Below are 22,729 nucleotides of genomic sequence, written 5' to 3' on the forward strand. Positions count from 1 at the left end.
GAACCCAGTGCCTCACACATGCTAGGCAAGTGCTCTACCACTGAGCCATGACTCCAGCCCAATTATGCCATTTTGTATTAGGAACTTGAGCACCCATAGTATTCTAGGAAAATCCAATCCCCTACAGATACTGCGTGACACTGTTTATCCTTTTATTTGGTGTATATCTTTTATTTGCCTTAGTTGTATGCATATGTTTTAAGTTTTTATTTAAAACACCTGGACTTCATTTTATTTCCCGTACCTCATGACCATGCTTTGGGATCTTCCTGATGTGGCTGTGGATATATCTAGAATACAGTTTCTAAGTGCCACACAGATTTCCATAGGTGCACCCCCACTTTTTTACTTACTTACTGATTCTTCTAGTGATGAGGCCCCTAGGTTTTTCTCCTAGTCTTTGCTACAACAAACAATGCTGGGATGAAAAGCCTATGCCCATCTCCTTCCTCAACACTCCTTCCCCATGCCTGGGGCTTGAACCTGGGGGTGCCTAGCCACTGAGCCACATCCCCAGTCCTTTTTTATTTTATTTTGAGATAAGAGTCTTGCTAAGTTGCTGAGGCTGGCCTTGAACTTGTGATCCTCCTGCCTTGGCCTTGTTTTTTATTTTAAGACAGGGTCTTACTAAGTTTTCAAGACTGATGTTGCTGGTGATCCTCCTGCATCAGCCTCGTGAATCCTTTGGATTATAAATTGTGCCACCATCCCTGACTCCTTCGTCAACTTTTTAATGAAGTCTCAAGATGCTGCTTTGGGTTTTCATGGTCCTCATGTCACTCGATATCCAACAGGACCAGACCTTTTGACCTTGGTAAGGTCCTGACCTTTTTGAGACATGTTTATTTTTGGTAAATTGGGACTCTGGTTCCCAGACACTTGGCAAACATTCTTTTGTCTTGCCATCTTCCCCAGAAGATGGTTCTCACAGGCTCTGTGGTTAACTTTCTGTTTCTTGTTATCATTAATGATTACTATACATTGATTCCAACCACAAGTATTTGCTGCTTTCCTTTCCTAGTAAAATAGTGACCTGTTAAGCTGGTTCTGGCCATACTTGTAATATGAAGTATTTCAGGGACGGGCTCTGGAGCCTAGAGCCAGACCGCCTGGCTTCATTTCCCACTCCTCCGCTTCCCAGATGGTGTGACCTTGGGCAACTTATTTAATCTTTCTGTGTCTCATATTCTCATCTGCAAAGTGGGTCTAATAACTGTACATACCTCATAGTGTTTTTGTGAGAATTAAATGAATGAGTTAATGCATGTGAAGTCATTACAGCAATGCCTGGTACATAATAAGCTCTTATGAAATGTTAGCTATTAATAATAGCAATAAAATTTTCATTTCATTTTATATGGGAGTCTATGTTACCTTTTGCCCACACTGGCACATATCCAGTTATAGTGTATTTCTTTGGGGTGGGGTGGCATTTCTTCTGGACACCATGGTTACAAATTTTAGTGTGTTTGATAGCATCAGCTATAAGGAGAGAAGGTTAAACATATCCCAAGGCCCCAGGTGCCATTTCCTTGTTACTTGTTCCCTGTGTCTAGGGAGATAGGGTTATAGAATGGGACTGAGGTGATGAGGCCAGGACTGGTGGTTTTGCTGGAAATGGGGAAGAGTCTGGTGAAAGTGGGAAGATTCTGATGTTCATCTTGGACATAGGATTTTCTTTATGATGTTACTCTGTACCTCTTTTTGGTGTGTCTGTGGTGGGGTGGGTACTGGTGGTTGAACCCAGGGGGACTCCACTACTGAAATATACCCCGAGTCCTCTCTTTTTTTTTTTTTTTTTTTGAGAGAGAGAGAATTTTTTATATTTATTTTCTAGTTTTCGGCGGACACAACATCCCTGTTTGTATGCAGTGCTGAGGATCGAACCCGGGCCGCACGCATGCCAGGCAAGCGCGCTACCACTTGAGCCACATCCCCAGCCCACCCCCAGTCCTCTTTATGTTTTATTTTGAGATGGGGGTCTCACTAAGTTGCCCAAGCTGGCCTTGAACTTGCCATCCTCCTGCCTTACCTCCCAAGTTGCTGGGATTACAGGTGTGCACCTGTACTCCTTAAGAGAATGACAACTGGCTAGATTTGACCATTTTAGAGAGATGTGTAAACAGTCCCCTCATTTCAAGTCCTATAGATATATGAGGAGGGAAATTAATTCTGTTACCAACATTTTGAAGATTGTGTGTTCAGTGTCAAAGCCTGCTCTAAAATGGTGGGGAACAGTGACCTAGAGTGAGAAGGGTTTAAGAAGGGGGCTAGCTTCCTGTGACATCTGACAAACTGGAGAAAGATGGGCCAGAGAGCAGACCAGGGGGAAGCAACATGTATCAGGGCGTCGGGCTGTGAGAATGAGGGTTCTGGTTGGTTGGGCACAAGGTGCCTATCCATGAGCTAGCAGTGGGGGTTGGCTGACACTAGAGGGAAAGGCCAGGCCCATCAGACCAACATGGTTGGCAGTTATTCTCTAAGCTATATTTCCAAATATTATCCATTCAAGGATTGCCTTGATGGTTTGTATCACTGTAGTATATGGATAACCAATTTCACAAACTGTAAGAGGTGGCAATAAGGAATATAAGAAATACATGAGATATGACCCTGTGCAGTGTATGGGTTTCTAGTTAGACTGTATAGCCTACTAAGGATTGTGTGAGACCTGCTCTGTGTCCTGATTTAAAAGGGAAATGAGCTGGATGTGGTGGTGCATTCCCTGTAATCCCAGTTACTCAGGAGGCTGAGGCAGGAAGAGCACAAGTTCCAGGCCAAACTCACCAATTTAGGGAGACACTCAGAACCTTAGTGAGACTCTGTCTCAAAATAAAAATAAAAAGATCTGGGATGTAGTTCAGTGGTTATGAACCCTAGTATCAAAAAAGTAAAACCAAACTAAAAACTGAACAAACTGGGTATGGAGGTACACACCTGTAATATCTGTGACTCAGAATACTGAGGCAGGAGGATCACAAGTTCAAGGCGAGCCTCAGCAACTTAGTGGGGCCCTGAGCAACTTAGTGAGACCCTCTCTCAAAATAAAAAATAATAAAGGACTGGGATATAGCTTAGTAGTAAAGTGCTCCTGGTACAATCCCTAGTACCAAAAAAAAAAAAAAAAAAAGGAATCCCCTGCTTAACAAAACAGATTTGGTCCACAGCTTCCCATCCATCCACCCAGGTACCTGTGGGAGGATACCAGACTTATATAAGGACAGGATCAAGGTTTTTTTTTTTAATACTTTGTTTTTGGTTCATGTTTTGTAACAAAGCATGTGCCACCATACCTAGCAATGTAGGGGATTTCTGAATATTGATATATGATATGGGAATGGTGAGAGGGATCTGAATAAATGGTCTGGGAGCTCCCCTACTGTGTCACCCTGGTCCATTTCGGGCTTGACCCAGTTGACATTCCTCAGGCAGAGGCTGTCATGGAGCAATGTGCATGTGTGGAGAGAGAGCTGGACAAAGTCCTGCAGAAGTTCCTGACCTATGGGCAGCACTGTGAGCAGAGCCTGGAGGAGCTGCTACACTATGTGGGCCAGCTGCGGGCTGAGCTGGCCAATGCAGGTGGGTGTCCACCCCTGAGAGATCCCCATACCAGACTTCCTGTGGATGGGGGAGATCTAGGGCTACTTGGTCTTGGTGACGTGGTCCGGGAAGGATGATTAGGACATTGATACATATACCCCTAGGCCTCTTCAAATGGGTGTAATGGCATTCTCTGAGCTCTTTCAAAAAGCCCAACCAAAATTATTAATTTACCTGAAATTATTCTGTTGTGTTTATTTTTTTTTTTGGTCCCCTTCTTTCTTTCTTTTTAATTTGGGTACCAGGGATTGAACTCAGGGGTGCTCAACCACTGATCCACACCCCCAGCTCTTTTGCATATTTTATTTAGAGACAGGGTCTCACTAAGTTGTTTAGTGCCTCACTGAGGTTGAGGCTGGCTTTGAACTTGCGATCCTCCTATTTCAGCCTCCCATGCCACTGGGATTACAGGCATGTGCCATCGTACCCGGCTCTTTATTCTTTTTTTTTTTTTTTAGAGAGAGTGAGAGAGAGAGAGAGGGAGAGATTTTCTTTTTAATATTTTTATTTTTTAGTTATCGGCGGACACAACATCTTTGTATGTGGTGCTGAGGATCGAACCCGGGCCGCACGCATGCCAGGCGAGCGCGCTACCACTTGAGCCACATCCCCAGCCCTTTATTCTTTTTCTCATGGTGCTAGTGATCAAACCCAAGACCTCGTGCATGTTAGGCAAGCACTTTACCACTGAGCTACATCCCCAACCTATCTCTCTTTTGAGCTACAATTCATATATCATTAAGCTCACTCTTTTTGAGTATACAATTCAGTGTTTTTTTAGAATATTTACAAAGTTGAACAATCATTACTACTATCTAATTTTAGAACATTTTTATCACCCCCAAAAGATACCCAACCCATTAATAGTCTGTCCATTCCTCCCACTAACACCCTGGCAATTGCTTATCTACTTTGTCTGTATAGATCTACCTATTCTGGACACTTCATATATATAGATTCATACAATATGTGGCCTTTTGTTTCTGACTTCTTTCAATAACATAATGTTTTCAAGATTCTTCCATGTTGTAGCATGTACCAGGACATTATTTCTTTTTGATACAGGATCTTGCTGTGTTGCTCAGGCTGGTCTCAAACTTGTAGACTCCCGTGATCCTCCCGCCTCTCAAGTAGCAGGGACTACCACCATGCCTAGCTTTATTCCTTTTTATGGCTAAATAATATTGATTGTATGGATAGGCCACATTTTATTTATCCATTAGTTGATAAACATTTGGGTTATTTCTTATTCACATATAAGATTTTGGGTGGCCATCACTTTTATTTCTCTTGGAAGTGGAATTACTGGTATAGAGTGGGTCAGTGTTTAACTTGACAAACATATAATTCTGTGTATGAATGCAGTACATGAGCTAAAACAGTTAACTCACAGTAAATGCCAAATTGTCTTCAATTTATAGCAATCTATAGTTTTTATAGATGAAGGAATGAAAGCACAAGGGATAAATTGGCTTCTCCCACTTGACCAGTTCCAAGTTAAAAAGTGGCAGGATCTGAAATAGAAGCTAGATATTTCACTGTGGAGTTCAGGCTGCCAGGCCGGCATTTAGCAATGAACTACTTCCTCAGCTACTTTTTTTTTTTTTTTTTTGGTGGTGCTGGGGAGCAAATCCAGGCCTCATGCATGCTAGGCAAGCACTTTATTACCAGGCCCGCATTTAGAATAGAGGAAGCAGAAATGGATCCTCTGTGTCCTGACTTGCTCCACTGTTTCTCTGAAGCACTCCAAGGGACCCCTCTCTCAGCTACCCTCTCCCTGGTGATGTCCCAGTGCTGCCGGAAGATCAAAGACACTGTCCAGAAACTGGCTTCAGACCATAAGGACATTCACAGCAGCGTGTCCCGAGTGGGCAAAGCCATTGACAGGGTGAGCATGTGGGCAGCCCGAGGACTAGGGGTGGGAATATCCTGGAGCTTGGCAGGAGAGCAATTGTGGGCACTGAAGTTATTGGGCCCTATCTCTCCTTGTCAGAACTTTGACTCTGAGATATGTGGTGTAGTCTCCGACGCGGTATGGGACTCACGGGAGAAGCAGCAGCAGATTCTGCAGCTGGCCATTGTGGAGCACTTGTACCAGCAGGGCATGCTCAGTGTTGCTGAGGAGCTGTGCCAGGTAATGACTGTGCCAGGAATCAGGTGGGCTGGGAAGGTGCTGAGGGTACCTACTCATTCTGCTTTTTATCTGATCATTTTCTTCCTGTTAAATCCCTGCCATTGTTTAAATACATGTATTTTAGAAATCATTTCCCTTCCATAAAATAGAAGGTTGCTCTAAAAAGATATATGATAAAAAGCAAAGTTACTGATTTCTACAGTAGCCAGGTTGCTAAGTTGAAGCCTGATATCCCCTTATTAAAAAGGGGATTAGTGAAATGATAAAGTAGCACTTGTTAGGCATTAAAGACACATTGGCAATGGAAGAAAAGGAGTCTTTGCCTTAATGTAATTAGGAGGATTGAAAAGGAATTTTCTCACCAAGCTCATCAATGTCAGGCCTGAGGACTGTTCTCAGTACCCCAATGGTGGGATATAGTTTGTGGTCTGCACTCTGCACTCTGGGAGGTCAGCCGTGGCACTCGACCTCCTTAGAAATGAAATGGGAATAAGAGGGACCTATGTGGCTGGCAGGAGACCATGGCTCGCCTTGCAAACTCTGCCTCACTTCAGTCTGTTTTTGGCAGATCAAGTTTTATTATGTGTCTAACAGACTTTTGGAAACTCTGTCTTCCAGTGGTGAGATCTCTCTTTCTCCCCCACAGGAATCAACACTGAATGTGGACTTGGATTTCAAGCAGCCCTTCTTGGAGTTGAATCGAATCCTGGAAGCTCTGCACGAACAAGACCTGGGGCCTGCACTTGAGTAAGGAGGACCATGGGTGGGCTAGTAGCACTCGTCATAGCCTCTCAGGGGCAGAACTTGTCTGTGGTCTTCATTTCACCCAGATGTGCTTGACATGCTTCCAGCCCTGTCTCAAGGGCCTCACACTCTTTTGGATCCCTTCTCTCAGATTCTGGCTGTGCCAGAGCCCGCTTTTTAGCCCTCACCAACATGGCTCCTTTCTTCCCAGATGGGCCGTTTCTCATAGGCAGCGCCTGCTGGAGCTCAACAGTTCCCTGGAGTTCAAGCTGCACCGACTGCACTTCATCCGTCTCCTTGCAGGCGGCCCTGAGAAGCAGCTGGAGGCCCTCAGTTATGCCCGGCACTTTCAGCCTTTTGCTCGACTCCACCAGCGGGGTATGTGCCCAGGCACTGAGGGTGGTGCTGCTGGGGTCCAGCTGATGTGTCAGTTTGCCAGTCCCTGTGCCCACATTGGGTTCTGACACCCAGATGCCTCTCCCCAACCTGAAAAACTCTCTTTGACCCCTTATTGCCTCTGAGGTAAGCTCCACACTCAGTGCTCTTCTTCATCCACATCTGCGAAATCTTTATACTGTCATCTCAGACACATCAAGTCTCCAGTGCCTGCTGTGTGCCATACCTATACCCAGAGCATGCCATGCCCTCATGCTGCTTCCTCTGCCTCATATGTTTCTACCTACCTAGAAGGGCCCTGTTTAATAAGACTCACCTGAGCATCTTCTCTGGCATGTTCTTCCTGAGTCCCCTTCCTTCATATTTGCATTTCCAAGCCTGTCCTTTGAGTCTTGCCTTTGAATGACCCATACTCCTCCACCAGGGATGAACCCAGGGTCACACACATGCTAGGCAAGCACTCTACCACTGAGTACATCCCCAGCCCACAAGCAATGATTTTAAATTTTTGTTAGATACTGCTGCCTCCTGACAGTGTCAAACATGGGATCTGCTTTTGTTAAAAAGGGAGATTAGAGTTGGTGAGTGGAGACATTTTGTGCTAAGTGGAGACTTGCTTTTGATGCAAACAGAAGGATGGAAAGAGGATTGGAAAGGGACTTCCTCCTGATTCCATGTTGGCAACACCTGTTCTTGATTTATGGCAGTAGCCCAGACCTCCCCTTCCAGCTGGTTTTAGAATCAGTTTTGCCTGAGGGTGTTTCAGTTCCTGCTCAGTCTGTCAAGGGGCCAGGGAGCTGCCTGAGGGTGTTTCAGTTCCTGCTCAGTCTGTCAAGGGGCCAGGGAGCTGCAGTGTTCAGTGGAGCTCACAGAATTGTGCTTCTCAGTCCTGCTGCCCTCCCCCCCAGGATGGATCTGGAGCCCCTGCATCCTCTGAACTGCTGCTTGGTTGCCTTGTAGAGATTCAGGTGATGATGGGCAGCCTTGTGTACCTGCGGCTGGGTTTGGAGAAGTCGCCCTACTGCCACCTCCTGGACAGCAGCCACTGGGCAGAGATCTGTGAGACCTTTACCCGGGATGCTTGTTCCCTGCTGGGGCTCTCTGTGGAGTCCCCACTCAGTGTCAGGTATGACCCAGCCTGGGAGGGCAGCATAAGGGGGAGGGCTTAGAGGGAAACATGATTTTGCCAAGGCACTGCCACCTACTGGGATGCTTCTTGGTGTTTTCACCGAATCATCCTTTGAGGCAGAAATTCCCCGTTTTTATAGTTAAAATAGAGGGCCCTGCCTTGCCTGCACATCTCTCCTAGATTATGGCAAGACCCTCCCAATGAAGACAAATCCATGCCTTTGTGCAGCCCTGTGACCTTTTTGTTTCTTCTCTCAAATAGCCACTTCCCTCAGGGGAGACTTGTGTGGTGGAGTAATGTGAATTTAGAGCTGTTGCTTAGAAGTCTCCGTCACAGTAATATCCTTCTATCCCAGCTTCACAATAACTCTGGGAATTGGAGGTACTGTTATCCTCATTTTACAGATGAGGAAGTGGCAGTTCACCATGGAATTAGCATGCCTCACAGAATAAAGGACACTTGGACTGACCCCAGAGCTATACTCCACCACAGTGGACAGCTGTCACATTGTTTTTTTTTTTTTTTTTTTTTTTTTTTTTTGCAGTACTGGGGATTCAACCTAGGGGTTTTCTACTCAGCTCTTTTTATTTTATTTTTATTTATTTATTTATTAATATTTTAGGTGTAGATGGACACAACACAATGCCTTTTTATTTTTATGTGGTGCTGAGGATGGAACCCGGGTCCCGCCTGTGCTAGGCGAGCTCTCTACCGCTGAGCCACAATCCCAGCCCCAGCTCTTTTTATTTTAATTAAAAAAAAAAAAAATTTTTTTTTTTTCACTGAGGATTGAACTCAGGGGTGCTTTACCACTGAGCTGAATAAATCCCTAGTCCTTTTAAGATTTAAATTTTGAGATAGGGTCTCACTAAGTTGCTGAGGCTAACTCCAGCTTGTGATCCTCCTGCCTTAGCCTCCTGAGTAGCTGGGATTACAGGTGTGTACCCTACTGCCCCAGCTTCACATTGCATTTTATTTAGACTGGTTATGGAGTTTTATACTGTTCCCCAATGTGGAAGACTGACTCCAATTTCATCTACTTTGTTACCATGGATTTGGATTATTATTTCCTGGCAAGAACACCACTGGCCTTTTGACAGGCTCTGTGCTGTACAACACTACCCTATGCATTTCTAGAATTCATCATCCAAGTTCCCAACCAGTGAGCTCCCTATCACCCATGCGATGATTTTTGAGAACTGAATCCCCCTTTCTCATTTTTCAGTATCCTAGATTATAGCCACTATCCTACTAGTATACTGTGACAAGACAGTAGGATAGACCCTGTAAATGGGCTGGGGCCCTTCCAAATTGACCACTGTCCTCCAAGTCACACCATGGAATTTTTTTAGTGTGTGTTTACTGGGGATTGAACTCAGGGGTGCTCTACCACTGAGCTTCATCCCCAGTCATTTTTATTTTTTATTTTGAGACAGGATCTCGCTAAGTTGCCCAGGCTGGCCTCCAACTTTTGATCCTCCTGTCTCAGCCTCCCGAGTTGCTGGGATTACAGGTGTGCACCACCATGACCAGCATACCATTTTTCATTGGTTTGGATGAGCAGATATCTGCTCTGGAGCTTCTCTTTGTCTTTCTTATAGGTTCTCAAACTTTGGGGTACATTAGAATGACTCTCTAGAGTTAGACATACCTGTCTACATATATAGCATTTTATGAGCCACTGAGGGATTTTCAAGGACTGATTTCATCTCTCGCTACTTTTTAATCCTGTCTCAAGTCCCTTGCCAAAGACATGCTGCACCAGTCCTTTTGTCTGTCATCCAGGTCTCTGTGGTCTGAGCTACTCCAGCCCCTGCTCTTTGTTCTGCAGCTTTGCCTCTGGCTGTGTGGCGCTGCCCGTGCTGATGAACATCAAAGCTGTGATTGAGCAGAGGCAGTGCACTGGGGTCTGGAGTCACAAGGATGAGTTGCCGGTGAGGCCTGGTAGGGGGAGGCGTTAGCACAAGGCAGGCACCAGGGAATACAGCCAGGACAGAAAATGGAACTCAATCCTTTGTCACCCTCTCCAGATTGAGATTGAACTAGGCATGAAGTGCTGGTACCACTCGGTGTTTGCTTGCCCCATCCTCCGCCAGCAGACATCAGATTCCAACCCTCCCATCAAGCTCATCTGTGGCCATGTCATTTCCCGAGACGCACTAAACAAGCTCATTAATGGAGGAAAGTAAGTCCCCCCGCCTAATTCTATCTTGACCAGGCTGCTCTGCTGGCCACCCCTGAGATGGTCTTGGTTCTCCCTTTGCAGGCTGAAATGTCCTTATTGTCCCATGGAGCAGAACCCAGCAGACGGGAAACGCATCATATTCTGATTGCTGCCTGGAAGGAACTTTGTTGGAAGGGGTTTTCTCCCATGAGCCTCAGTCTGTCTAGGGGTGGATGGATGAGTGGCTTTAGTGGATTGGAATTCATTTCAGAGGAACTGGCTGAGGAACACTACCATAGGGTGGAGCCTGTCCAAGCTTTTGGCAGAGGCCAAGAAAAGAGGTTAAGAGCTAGACTGGGCAGCTACCTCCTTGGCTATAAGGAAAGGGAAATGCTGGCCTCTGTACTCTTGCTGTTTACATTTGCCCCACTTAGCAACTGACAGAGTAGCAAAGGTCTTGACATCAGCAACAATCTTCCACCCCATCCTCAGCCATGGCTTTTACTGCCATGTGAAGGCTGTATCCACCTCTGCCTCTCAGCCTAGATCCAGCTGTGGCCAGCTCCTCCCACTGTATAGCCTCAACTGTATATCCATTCCCCGTTGTAAGTAGTCCAAGTTAGAACTGAATGCTGTTGTTTTATAACTTTGAGCAAATATATTCACAGCTCTTCTCCTTACTTCTAGCCAGCCTGGAGCTTCACTGACAATTATGTGCCCGCTGCACCATACATACTGGCATGGCCTGGTGGCTGCTAACAGAACCATGGTTAGCCAGATCATCTGGAAAGTCTGCCTGGGGGGAAAATGTGGGAGATGTGCAACCCTGGGCAAGGTGCTTTTATATATATGTGTATAAAATCTTATTAGAAATCACTGTAAGAGGATTTAAGATGAAAGGATTTAAGATTTTCAACAGCTCTTGACCCAAGCATAAACTCTTTGCAGATTACCCCAGGGAGGCTGAAGACTGGTTGCTATGGGTACTAAATCCTGTGGTGAGGGAGTTTATAAGGCAGGGAGGGACCTCAGGTATACAGTGTTTGCAAAGGCCATTATGTTAAGGAGAAAGGCCTGGGTTTGTATTTAGCTTCATATTCCTATATTAAATCTACTAGCCAGGTGCTGTGGGGCATGTCTGTAATCCAGTGACTTGGAAGGCTGAGGCAGGAGGATTCCAAGTTCTAGGCCAGCCTCAGCAACTTAGCAAGACCCTGTCTCAAAAAATAAAAAGGACTGGGGATGTGACTTAGTGGTAGACTGTTCCCGGGTTTAATCCCTAGTATAAGGAAAAAAAATTTACTGTTTTGAGTTTTTTCCCAGTAAGTTTTCCACGTTTCTTTTTTTTCCCTACTAAGTTGCTGAGGCTGGAACTGAACTTTTGATCCTCTTGTCTCAGCCTCCTGAGTTGCTGGGATTACAGGTATACATCACAGTGCCCAGGGTCCACAATGGTTTTTAAAGCTCCTGGAAGAAAAGAGGAATGGGACTGTCTCTTATGTAGTGGCTGCAGGCCCTGTTGCCTCATCTCAAAGCCTACACTTCTCCTGAAAATGAGAGTTGAAAGTTCTGGAGTACACAGGAAAATCAGTTCTCAAGCTGGGCACTGTGGTGCATGCTTGTAATCTCAGCTTCTCAACTACTCAGGAGTCTTAGGCAAAGGATTACAAGTTTGAGATCAGCTTCAGCAACTTAGACCCTATGTCAATAAAGGGGCTCAGGATATGGTTCAATGATAAAGCACTGCTGAGTTCAATCTCCCTTACTACCCCTCACCCTCCAAAAAATCATTTCTTAGCTTAAACCCAAGCATGGGCCCTGAGTGACCAAGCATTAGCACTGAACATTCTTTGGGTTCTCTGGTGAGAAGGGATGCTTCCACTCTTTCCTGCCTGCCAACTCCTTGGCTACACCAGCTGCTGATGCTTTTAAAAAAAAAAAAAAAAAAAAAAAAACCACCCACAGACTCATCACATTTTAGTCTTAGCATTTACTTCTCCCACTCCATATTCTTGGAACTCTCTTCATTGAAGCTCAACAGGAAGTGGAACTGAAAGATGCTGGCTCTACCTTCAACAAACAGCTGTTGGAGCTAGCTGGGAAGAATCCTCATGGAATTGGAAGATGCTATGAGGATGGGCAATCATCCTGGTACCAGTTCAACAGCTTCTGGAACAGGTGACTAGGCTGCTGTCCAAGTCCTTCACAAGGGAGGTGGCAGGGCCTGCACTTCCTCCAAGCATTCATCATAGGCTTCTTGGTATTCCTCGTGGGGCTTGACCATTATCACACAGGTGGGGCGCTTGGAGCCAGCAGCTGCACCCAAGTCCTTTAAAGAAGAGGAAAAGTGAGGTGGTTTGGAAAAAAGCCTATATAACCCCTATGCCAGAGTCACAACTATATGACCAACTAGCCTAATCTGGCCCACAGCTCTGTTCTACTGAGTACACATTGTTTTTAAAAACATTTCCAGCCAGGTGCAGTGGTGGTGCACACCTGTAATCCAGCTACTCTTGAGGTTTAGGCTGAGGCAGGAGGATTGCAAGATCGAGGTCAGCCTGGGTGACTTACTGAGATCCTGCCTTAAAAAATAAATGGCTGAGGATGTAGCTCAGTGATAGTGTCCCTGGTCTTAATTCCCACTACCATAAAATAAATAAAGGACTGAGGGTATAGCCCAGTGGTGGAGTACTTGCCTAGCATGCATCAGGCCTTGGGTTCAATCCCTAGTACTGGTGAAACAAACATTTTCTTTGAATTGGCTGCCATCATTTAATCCCAAGCAAACTTTCAAGCCCTGGTCCAGCAATACTGGGCCTACATTCCCACATGGCTACTGTAAAAGGGCTCCAGCCTTGCAGGTGCTGTCCTCATAGGCAGGGTGGGGCCTGTGCTAAGTCTCTGCCACCTCCCACATCCTATGCCCTATACCTCATCCTGCTATGGAAGGACAAGGATAGATACAGGTTCCAAAAACACCTACTCTGAGCATGAATCCACCTAACATAACTAACATGGATGCAGCATCTTAAAAGTTTATGAGCACTTTCATGTACATCTGTTTTCATTCTCATGGACAGAGGAAACCCTCCAGGCATGGTGGCACACATCTATAGTCTCAGCTACATGGGAGGCTGAAGCAGGAGGATTGCTTGAGCCCAGGAGTTCTGGGTCAGCGTATATAATGTAAGGTGGTCCTGTCTCAAAAAAACAAGTGTAGAAATGTAACTTATCTGTCCCACAACTAAGAAGCAACGGACCAAGAAGGCACCAAAACCTGTCGTAATGCTTAAGGATATGAGTTCTTTCCCATTCGGCCTGCTGCTGCAGACTGCATTCTGGAACCCCTCCCCAGGGCTGTCCAAGGTGTGTGTGTGTGGTGATGCTCCTTACCGTCTTAGAGGGGATATAGACATAGGGCAGATTCCGGTCTTCACACATAACTGGGAGATGGCAGTACACCTCAATTGGTAACGTATCTCCTGCCAAAACCATGATCCTGAAATGAGAGAACCATCATTTCTAACTTGCTCCCTTCTTTCTTTCAGTCCTAAGTTCCACATCTGGCTAGGCCTTGGGAATAGAGAGGTGAATAAGATGTGCCACCCCCAAGGAATCTACAGTTACTGATGTGGGCCTGCTAAATTCTGAAGGGAGTGCAAAGTTGTTGGACAGAGGCATTCATATGGGGAAGTGAACTCTACTTCTTGAAAGCATGTAAATGCCACCAAGTATGATAAATAGTACAGTGCTGGGATAGATGAAGTACTGCAGAAATGCCAAAGAATAAGAATTCAATTCTGAGGCTAGCAAGAGACACTTGAATGGACAGCTGAATAATGTCACGTAGCCAGTGGAGGGGTAGGAGGTGTGGAAAGTGTAAGACTGAGGGAATCAGACCAATACCAGATATATAGAGGCTGGTTGTGGGGAGCCTGAGATGTCTTTGTAATCTTGGGATAGGGAAGACAGTAGAAAACAAAGCTGAAGAGATCAGCAGGGGTCCCACTTATAGTCCTTTAAAGACAGGCTAAGAAGCACGAGCTCTGTCCCAAAAGGGAAAAGTTTGCCAGAGAATGCTCTACTATGGTTCTAGCTACCAAGGTATTAGGGCTTGGGGCAAGGGCCTGAGAAAGCCTGAAGACACAGAAGGAAGAGTATTCTCCCAAGGGTGAGTGACAGGCAGATGTAGGAACCCTTGATTCAAAGTCCTGCTTCCAGGGCTGGGGATATAGCTCAGTGGTAAAGTGCTTGCCTCACATGTGTGAGGGACTGGGTTCAATCCTCAGCACCACATAAAAATGAATAGATACTGTGTGTTCATCTACAACTAAATAAGTATTAAAAAAACAACAAAAAACAAAATCCTGCTTACAGGGCTGGGGATATAGCTCAGTTGGTCAAGTGCTTGCCTTGTATGCATAAGGCCTTGGGTTTAATCCCTAGCACCACCACCAAAAAAAAAAAAAAAAAAAAAAAAAGTTCTGCTTCCACACCTCTAGTTTCCTTTTTGCCTCCTGCATTGTATGTTCTGCAGTCTCTTCTTATTATTATTGGTACTGGGTATCAAACCCAGGGGCACTTTACTTCTGAGATACATCTCTAGCCTTTTTAATTTTATTTTTGGAATGGGATCTTGCTAAGTTGCTGAAGCTGGCCTCAAACTTGGAATCTTCTTGCCTCAGCCCTACCCTGCCCAGCTGCAGGCTTGGCTTTTTTTTAGTACCAGGGATTGAACCCAGGGTTGTGTAACCACAGAGTCATATCCCCAGCCATTTTAATTTTTTTTTTTTTCTAAGAGACAAGGTCTTGCTAAGTTGCTGAGGTTTGCTTTGAACTTGCAATCCTCCTGCCTCAGCCTCATGAGCTGCTGGGATTATAGGCATGAATTACTGCACTAGTTCCAGGCTCTTCTTTAAGCAGCCTTTAACTGTTGGTGTTCCTCATAGCCTGGTCTGTGGCTGCCTTCTCTCAGTATCTTCTCCCTGGATGACTCAATCCACTGCCCTTGTGTCAAGTGCACTACTCACTCCCATATCTATTCCCTCCAGCTTGGCCTTCTTTCTTCCATGCTCCAAACACATATAGCCATATCCCTGTTGGGCAGTTAAGCTGGGGATGGAGGGCAGTGTGTCTCCGAGGCATCTCAAAAAGTTGCCTAAAACCAAACTTATGATCTTTTCACACAAACCTGGTCCTCCACTGTTTACAACCTCAGAAAATGAGCCCTCTATCCATTTGGCTGGGAATGAAACCATCCATACCTCTTTAGTCTCCCTATCTGAATGTGCTCTCAAACCTATCTTCCCCCATCACTTCTGGACAACAGTTGTCGCCTACTGGATTTTCCCATATCTTGCCTCTTAATCCTTTCTTCAATTGCTAGAAAAACCTTAAGGTGTAAACATAGTTTTTTCCCTTCCTGCCTTTAACCTTAAATGGCCACCCAAAGTTCTAAGAAAAAAAAGTAAACTTACATAACTCACAAGGCACCATGAGGAGGTTCAGCACTACACTCTTGCCCTGGGATCCACACTTTCAGCTGTCAGGACCCTGCTTCCCCAAATCAATCCTGTGTTAGATCTCAGCACAAATGGGCCTGCTCAGGGAAGCTTTCCCTCATGCATCCCCACATGAACAACTAGGTCAGATTCTCCAGTGAGCATCAAATCCCATCACACACATTCTCTTTGCAGTGCTGGGGATCAAATCCAGGGTCTCACAAATGCTAAGGCAAGTGCTCTACCATGGAAACCAACATTATCTTTTGAGCACCTACAGTGAACCAGAGACTTATTTACATAAACCAGTAAAAGGCCCTGTTCTCAAGGTACTGTCTGGCCTGAGTGGGAAATACAGGGAATAAAAATATAAGTGTGCTTCAGATTCTGATAAACGCCAGAAAAGAAATAAGTAGGATAATGAAGTCATTCTAATTGCAGCTTGCATTTTCCTCAATAACTATTATCCCAACTTGTAATTATTTTTGTGTGTGATTTTATGACCCATGTCATTGTCTTTCCACAACACAGTACTTGAAAACCAGTAGACTCAGTCTAATTAATGAATGAAGCCAGGGGTCCTAAGAGCTCTGACTTCCTTCTGGAATTCACTATGACCTTTCAAGTGATGGCTCGGTATCCGTGTTGAAGGGAGTTCATTTATTGCTTGACTGTTTATGTGGCTGGGTCAGAGTTAACCCTACCTATACCGAATACCTGCTATCAGTAGTAGCAGGCATTCAATTAGATATGCAAAATTGGGCTGAAGGAGGGTTCTTACCCTTTCTCGCCTTTGTTGACAAACTTCTGAACCTCCTTAACCCCGCGCCGAATTTGCTTCTGCTTCACCGCTGCAACGACAGAAGAATCAGTTGAATGCCGCGTCCCGCCGCCCGCGCCCCCTACCCGGGTCACGCCGGCGCCGACTATACCTTTCTTGATGCATTTATAGAGCTTCCGCGTGAGTCTGCGAGAAGCCAGAGGCTGCGCGATAGGGTTCAGATTGACCAGCAGCTCATGGTAAGTGCGCTCTCCGCAGCACGCTTCCGCCGGAGTCTCGGGTCCATCGGGGTCTGCCTTTATTTTGGTCATCCCGGCAGCCGCAGCAACCCAGACCCAAAGATGAATCCACGCGGCCCGCCGTCTCTGGAATTACTTCCGGGTCATCTAGCCATGCGCACACTACCACCAATTAGAAAATGAGGTCTCCGATTCAGGCCAATCATAAAGAGGGGGCGGGGTCTTAGGTCTAGGGGCGGGACCACTCTTGACTGATCAGATTAGGGGCAGGGCCAAGAGAACCTCTCTCTAGGGCGGGGCCCAGAGGAAAGAAGAGAGCATAGGACGCCCACTTGTGTTTGTTTAAGGGATGGGCGTCGCAGGCTTTGGGAACTGTTAGTGGAGGCACCTATGCTTGGTGAGGGCGTGAGCACGTGTTGCGGGCAGGATCCTTGCCTAAAGAGCGGAGTCTGCGACGGGGAAGTCTATACTCGATGTGATTCCAATACCTAGAACGTCTTTCCTCAGATGGGCAATGCGGTTCCCGAGCTGGCCCTGGAGGGGTGTGTCCACAAGTTAAGGTAAAGCCGGATACCGCTAAAGCTTTATTCTGTTATTGCATAATTTTTTAAAAATTTTTTGATACTTTTTTCTTGCATAATTTCTCATCCTTTGTTTTCTTTTTCCTGGACGCCGTTGTGCAGCTATGAAACAAACATACAGAGCTAGGGACAACCCCATTAACTGAACGCCTTCATCTGGACGCTTCTCCCCAAATTGCCCGTGGACCGCTTCCTGGGGAATCGGCCCAAATGTTACCCATGGAGGAGGTTCCCCTGATCACTTTATCAGCAATGTCAGTCCCCTCTCACCGCCCACAAGCTTTCCCTAACCTTTTATATTCCCCCTAATTCTTTTTTTTTAATTATTATTTTATTTTTTAGTTTAGTTGGACCCAGTACCTTTATTTTATTTATTTTTATATGGAGCTGAGGCTCTAACCCAGGGCCTCACATGTGCCAGGCGAACTCTCTACCATTGAGTCGCATACCCAGGTCCTCCCCGTAATTCTTACCCCCTATTTCTTAGGGCATGTGAACACAGCTGAGTGTTGCCGTGAACCCTGCAGGGGAAAGAGATTTGGGGTGAGGGTAAGGAAGAGCTCTGAGTAATTGGTCAGTTGGAAGTTCTGTAGATTAGTGGACAGTTGACACAGAGTTATGAACAGGCCTAGATTTCCGTTGACCTTGGTATTCTTATTTGTCTTTTCCAATATGTGGTGGAATATATATACACATAAATAAATATATATATACACATAAATATATATATATATATATATATATATATATATATATATATATATATATTCATTTGTTTTTGGTACTGGGTATTGAACCCTGAGGTACTCTACCATTAAACCAGCCCTTTATATTTTTTATTTTGAGACAGAGTTGGCCACTCTGGCCTCCAACTTGCCATCCTCCTGCCTCAAGTCACCAGAGTTGCAGGGATTAACCGGTGTGCTCCTCCATAAACAGTAGGAGGAATGTTAGTCGGATAACTGATACAAATTAAGTGCCTTTGATTGTGTGGTTTCAAGCCTGCTATATTGACCTTTTAACCCTGGAACCAAGTTCAAAGTTATTAAATCAAAAACAAATTGGCAGAAGCTAGGCTTGGTAATTCTTGTAATCCCAGTGGCTTGGGAAGCTGAGGCAGAAGGGTTTCAAGTTTGAGGCCTGTTTTGAGACAGGGTTTCACCAAATTCCCCAGGCTGGTCTTGAACTGGTGCTCTTCCTGCCACAGCCTCTACAGTTGCTGGGATTATAGGTGTGTGCCACCATACCTGGATCCTCCTTTCTTCTAGAAACCCTGTTTCAAGTTACCTTAGCAATTTTGTGAGGGCCTAAGCAATTTAGCAAGACCCTGTCTGAAAATAAAAAATGAGAGGGCTAGGGATGTGGCTCAGTGGTTATGGACCTCTGGGTTCAATCCCTGGTACCAAAAAAGAAAAAAAAAAAAGAAAGAAAATTGGCAGCCAGGCATGATGGCACATGCCTATAACCAGCTACTCAGGAGGCTGAGTCAGGAGGTGAAATTCCAGCCTGGCAACTAAGGTAAGACCCTGTCTCATAGAAAAATAAAAAGTGTTGGGGATGTAGCTCAGTGCACCCCTGGGTTCAACCCCCACTACTGCTGTGGAAAAAAAGGCTGGGAGGTAGCTCAGTGGTAGAGCACATGCAATGAAGCCCTGGGTTCAATTCCCATCACTCCTAGAAAGGTTTTTTTTAAGTGTTATTTTTATATTGTTATATTGTGTGCATGTATGAATATATAACAACAAATCCCTCTGTTCACCAAATGCACACCCCTCCAAAAAAATAGGAAAGAAAGAAAAAAAAAAGGAATTAAAAAAATTGTTGTCTTGCTGGGTGCAGTGGTGCATGCCTGTAATCCCAGCATCTTGGGTGGATGAGGCAGAGGATCACAAATTCAAAGCCTGCCTCAGCAGCTTAGTCAGGCCCTAAGCAATTTAGCAAGACCCTGTCTCAAAATAAAAAAAATAAAAAGGACTGGGGGATTTGGCTCAGTGGTTAAGCACCTCTGGGTTCAAAATTTTTGTTATTTTAATAAGAAAAATTATGCAATCCATACAATTTTAGATCCCCAAATAATTTTTACAGATAAAAAAAATATGACATCAATGAACATATTTAAGTAGTAAAAGGCAATTTGGAAATAAATAAAGTTTGTATTCACGATGTAACAACAAAATAAATCTTTTGAATGTTTGCCTTTTGGAATTTCTTGAGGAAAGATGACCTCTTCATATGTTTGGTAACCCGTGGTTACTGTCAGCTTTTGCTTTACTGTGGAAAACCTTGTTGTAGTACCATTTCCCATCCCAAATTTTCCTCATCCTTCTTTTTCCTCCTCTTCTATCCTTTTTTTCTTCCTCCTTCCCCATACTGGAGATTGAACCCAGGGGTGCTCTAGCACCAAGTCACATCCCCACCCTTTTTATATTTTTATTTTGAGACAGGGTCTTGCTAAGTTACCCAGGCTGGCCTTGAACTTGGGACCTTCCTGCCTCAGCCTCCAGAGTGGCTGGGATTATAGGTGAGTACCACCACAACTGGCTCTTCTTCCATGTTGTAATTACAGTTCTGGTGCCACTGGGAAGCCTTTCCCATGTAGCCTGTGAGTCCTGTGAAGGCAGCCCTGTGGCTTCTGAGTGTTCAGCTGACAGGACTCTGCAGAGTGGTTTTCTGTTTTTATCTCTGAGTGGTGTTCCAGCTGTACAGGAGGGATGGTAATGTGCCGGGTCACAGAGAGAAGAGCCGCCACATGTGTGCATGAAGCATGGTGAACTCTGTTTAGCAGAATGATGTAGAAGTTCATCCCCAGAAACCTAATTCAAGCAAATGTGTTTGACTGACCTCACCAAGGACTCAGTTGTGAAGGTCCCTCAGATCCTATATGGAAGGAAGAAGAGAATTAACATTTATGTACCAGCACATTATGTGTAATATCTGATTCAGTGCTCATAATCAAAATACCATCCTCTTGAGGCTCCTCAAGATGAGTGGGAGAGCTGGGGCTGTAGCTCAGTGGTGGAGCACTTGCCTCACACATGTGAGGCACTGGGTTCGATCCTCAACACCACATAAAAATAAATAAATAAAGATATTGTGTTCATGTACAACTAAAAAATATTTAAAAAAAGATGAGTGGGAAATGTATTTTCATCTATGTAAAGCTGGATTTGAACCCAGGTCTGCTTGCCTTCAAGCCCCTTCAACTTTGCTCATATCTTGTGATTTGGCATTTGGCTCAAAAGACATGAAATCTTGATGGGGGAAGTTTAGGAAACTCAGCCTGGACCAGGTCCCAAGTGTCAGCTTTTTGAGCCACAAGACAATGAAGTACCAAGAACAAATACATCTACATCATCCAAAACCCAAACTCTTTATTTCCGAAGCTGAACTCAAGAGATCTGTATCAGATCCAAGGAGGTTTATGTGATTGTATTAATGTTAAGAGAATGGCCACTAGAGCTTACTTGAAGCAGTGTAGAGTGCATGAGAACACAGTGCCTGAAGGATCCTACTCCTGAACGCTAAATGACCAGTGACTTTGAGCAAATCATTTAACCCTTCTGGGCTTCAGTGTTCAAAGTAAGGTAGGCCTAGAAGGACTAAGGTCTTCTGCTTAAAAGAATGAGGGATGGGGCTGGGGATGGGGCTCAGTGGTGGAGCACTTGCTTAATATGCACAAGGCTCTGGGTTCAATCCCCAGCACCATACTTACACACCAAAGAGTGAAATAAAAGAAGTAGGGAGGATCCAGGTATGGTGGCACACACCTATAATCCCAGCAACTGTAGAAGCTGTGGCAGGAAAAGCACCAGTTCAAGACCAACCTAGGGAATTTGGTGAAACCCTGTCTCAAAATAAAATTTTAAAAAGGGCAAGACACAATGACCCATGCCTGTAATCCCAGTGATTTGGGAGACTGAGACAGGAGGTTCACAGATTTGAAGCCAGCCTCAGCAATTTAGCGAGACTCTAAGCAACTTAGTAAGACCCTGTCTCAAAATAAAACACAAAAATGGTAGTGAATGTGACTTAATGATAGATCACCCCTGGGTTTAATATTTATGTTTCTGCCCCTCCCCTTCAAAAGTAAAACTACTATAAATATGTGTAGATTTTTGTGTTACTATAAGTTTTTAACTCCTTTGAGTAAAAAGGAATACAGTTGATAGATTTATGGTCAGAGTATGTTTGGTTAAGAAATTGCCAATTGCCGGTATTGGTGGTGCACATCTCTAATCCAGCAATTTGGGAGGCCGAGGCAGGATGATCACAGTTTCAAAACCATCCTCTGCAAAAAGCAAGGCAATAAGTAACTCAGTGAGACCCTGTCTCTAATAAAATACAAAATAGAGTTGGGGATGTGGCTTAGTGATTGAGTGTCCCTTAGTTCAATCCCTGGAACCCCTCCAAAAGAGAAATCACCAATTGTGTCAGGCACAGTAGTTCTCACCTGTAGTCCTAGTTCAAAGCCAGCCTCAGCAACTTAGTAAGGCCCTGAAGCAACTTAGCAAGACTCTGTCTCTAAATAAAATATTTAAAAGAATTGGGATATGTTTTTTTTTTTTTTAAAGAGAGAGAGAGAGAGAGAGGGAGGGAGGGAGGGAGAGAGAGAGAGAGAGAGAGAGAGAGAGAATTCCAATATTTATTTTTTAGTTTTCGGCGGACACAACATCTTTGTTTGTATGTGGTACTGAGGATCGAATCCGGGCCGCACGCATGCCAGGCGAGCGCGCTACCGCTTGAGCCACATCCCCAGCTCGGGGATATGGTTTTAATGGTTAAGCACACCTGGGTTCAATCCTTGGCACAAAAAAAAAAAAAAATCCCCACCAACGAATGACAGTTCCTTTTGCTCTGTGTTCTCTGCAGCATTTTGTGTTGTCAGTGGTCATTTTGGCTAATCTAGTGAGTATATTAGGGTTAATTGGCTTTTTAAAAAATATATATTTTTAGTTGTAGATAACTTTATTTTATTTATTTTTCTATGTGATGCTGAGGATTAAACCCAGTGCTTCACACATGCCAGGCAAGCTCTCTGCCACTGAGCCACAACCCTAGCCCAGTTGAATTTTATTTTCAAATCACAGTAGATGCAACTCTAGGAGCTGAAGTCAAATAGAAAAGACACTGTTTAATTTTTGTAATTTATTGGAAATTTGTTATAATTCTTTTGTAGGCTATTCATGACAGGTATTAGTCACAATGATTGATGGTAACCTCCATCCCAGTCTGGCTTCCTTAGTAAGTAGAGGCTTCTCAGGAGTGAAGTCTGAGGCATTTTCTATGTGTATGTGGTTCTGTAGATTTAACCCAGGGTACACCACTGAGCTATACCCCTAGCCCTTTAAAAAATTTTTTTTTGGGGGGGTACTGGGAATTGAACTCAGGGGCACTCGGGCAGTGAGCCCCATCCCAGCCCTATTTTGTATTTTATTTAAATACAGGGTCTCACTGAGTTTC

General features: G+C 44.7%; 2 protein-coding genes across 3 annotated transcripts; one reads left to right on the plus strand and one right to left on the minus strand.

The window, feature by feature from the left end:
- The first annotated feature begins 616 nt into the window (after positions 1 to 616).
- On the plus strand, positions 617 to 10,847 carry RMND5B (required for meiotic nuclear division 5 homolog B). 2 transcript variants are annotated; one of them, XM_081297475.1, is made up of 10 exons: positions 618 to 814; positions 3,429 to 3,579; positions 5,343 to 5,488; positions 5,594 to 5,734; positions 6,381 to 6,481; positions 6,690 to 6,856; positions 7,835 to 8,000; positions 9,835 to 9,937; positions 10,034 to 10,188; positions 10,270 to 10,847. In XM_081297475.1, exons 1-10 carry the CDS (start codon positions 734 to 736, stop codon positions 10,331 to 10,333), a joined length of 1,275 nt encoding a protein of 424 aa, XP_081153601.1. In that variant the 5' UTR covers positions 618 to 733; the 3' UTR covers positions 10,334 to 10,847. The 2 variants fall into 2 exon arrangements, with proteins under 2 accessions (XP_081153602.1, XP_081153601.1); XM_081297476.1 differs by lacking the exon at positions 10,270 to 10,847 and having other exon boundaries at positions 617 to 814; positions 9,789 to 9,937; positions 10,034 to 10,172.
- A 1,290-nt stretch (positions 10,848 to 12,137) lies between these two features.
- Positions 12,138 to 16,822, minus strand: NHP2 (NHP2 ribonucleoprotein). The gene is made up of 4 exons (XM_081297512.1): positions 16,601 to 16,822; positions 16,450 to 16,519; positions 13,561 to 13,666; positions 12,138 to 12,496 (listed from the first exon to the last, which is right to left on the minus strand). Exons 1-4 carry the CDS (start codon positions 16,758 to 16,760, stop codon positions 12,371 to 12,373), a joined length of 462 nt encoding a protein of 153 aa, XP_081153638.1. The 5' UTR covers positions 16,761 to 16,822; the 3' UTR covers positions 12,138 to 12,370.
- Between the last annotated feature and the right edge of the window lie 5,907 nt (positions 16,823 to 22,729).

The sequence above is a fragment of the Spermophilus citellus genome (assembly GCF_964194105.1).
Source record: "Spermophilus citellus genome assembly, chromosome: 1".
Classification (NCBI taxonomy): domain Eukaryota; kingdom Metazoa; phylum Chordata; class Mammalia; order Rodentia; family Sciuridae; genus Spermophilus; species Spermophilus citellus.

Coding starts and splice junctions, on each gene's coding strand:
- RMND5B (XM_081297475.1), top strand. CDS start 734: ATGAAGTCTCAAGATGCTGCTTTGGGTTTTCATGGTCCTCATGTCACT. Junction 3,580..5,342: donor GGCTGAGCTGGCCAATGCAG/GTGGGTGTCCAC, acceptor GTTTCTCTGAAG/CACTCCAAGGGACCCCTCTC. Junction 6,857..7,834: donor TGCTCGACTCCACCAGCGGG/GTATGTGCCCAG, acceptor GTTGCCTTGTAG/AGATTCAGGTGATGATGGGC.
- NHP2 (XM_081297512.1), bottom strand. CDS start 16,760: ATGACCAAAATAAAGGCAGACCCCGATGGACCCGAGACTCCGGCGGAA. Junction 16,520..16,600: donor CTATAAATGCATCAAGAAAG/GTATAGTCGGCG, acceptor CTGTCGTTGCAG/CGGTGAAGCAGAAGCAAATT. Junction 13,667..16,449: donor GTCAACAAAGGCGAGAAAGG/GTAAGAACCCTC, acceptor CTCTCATTTCAG/GATCATGGTTTTGGCAGGAG.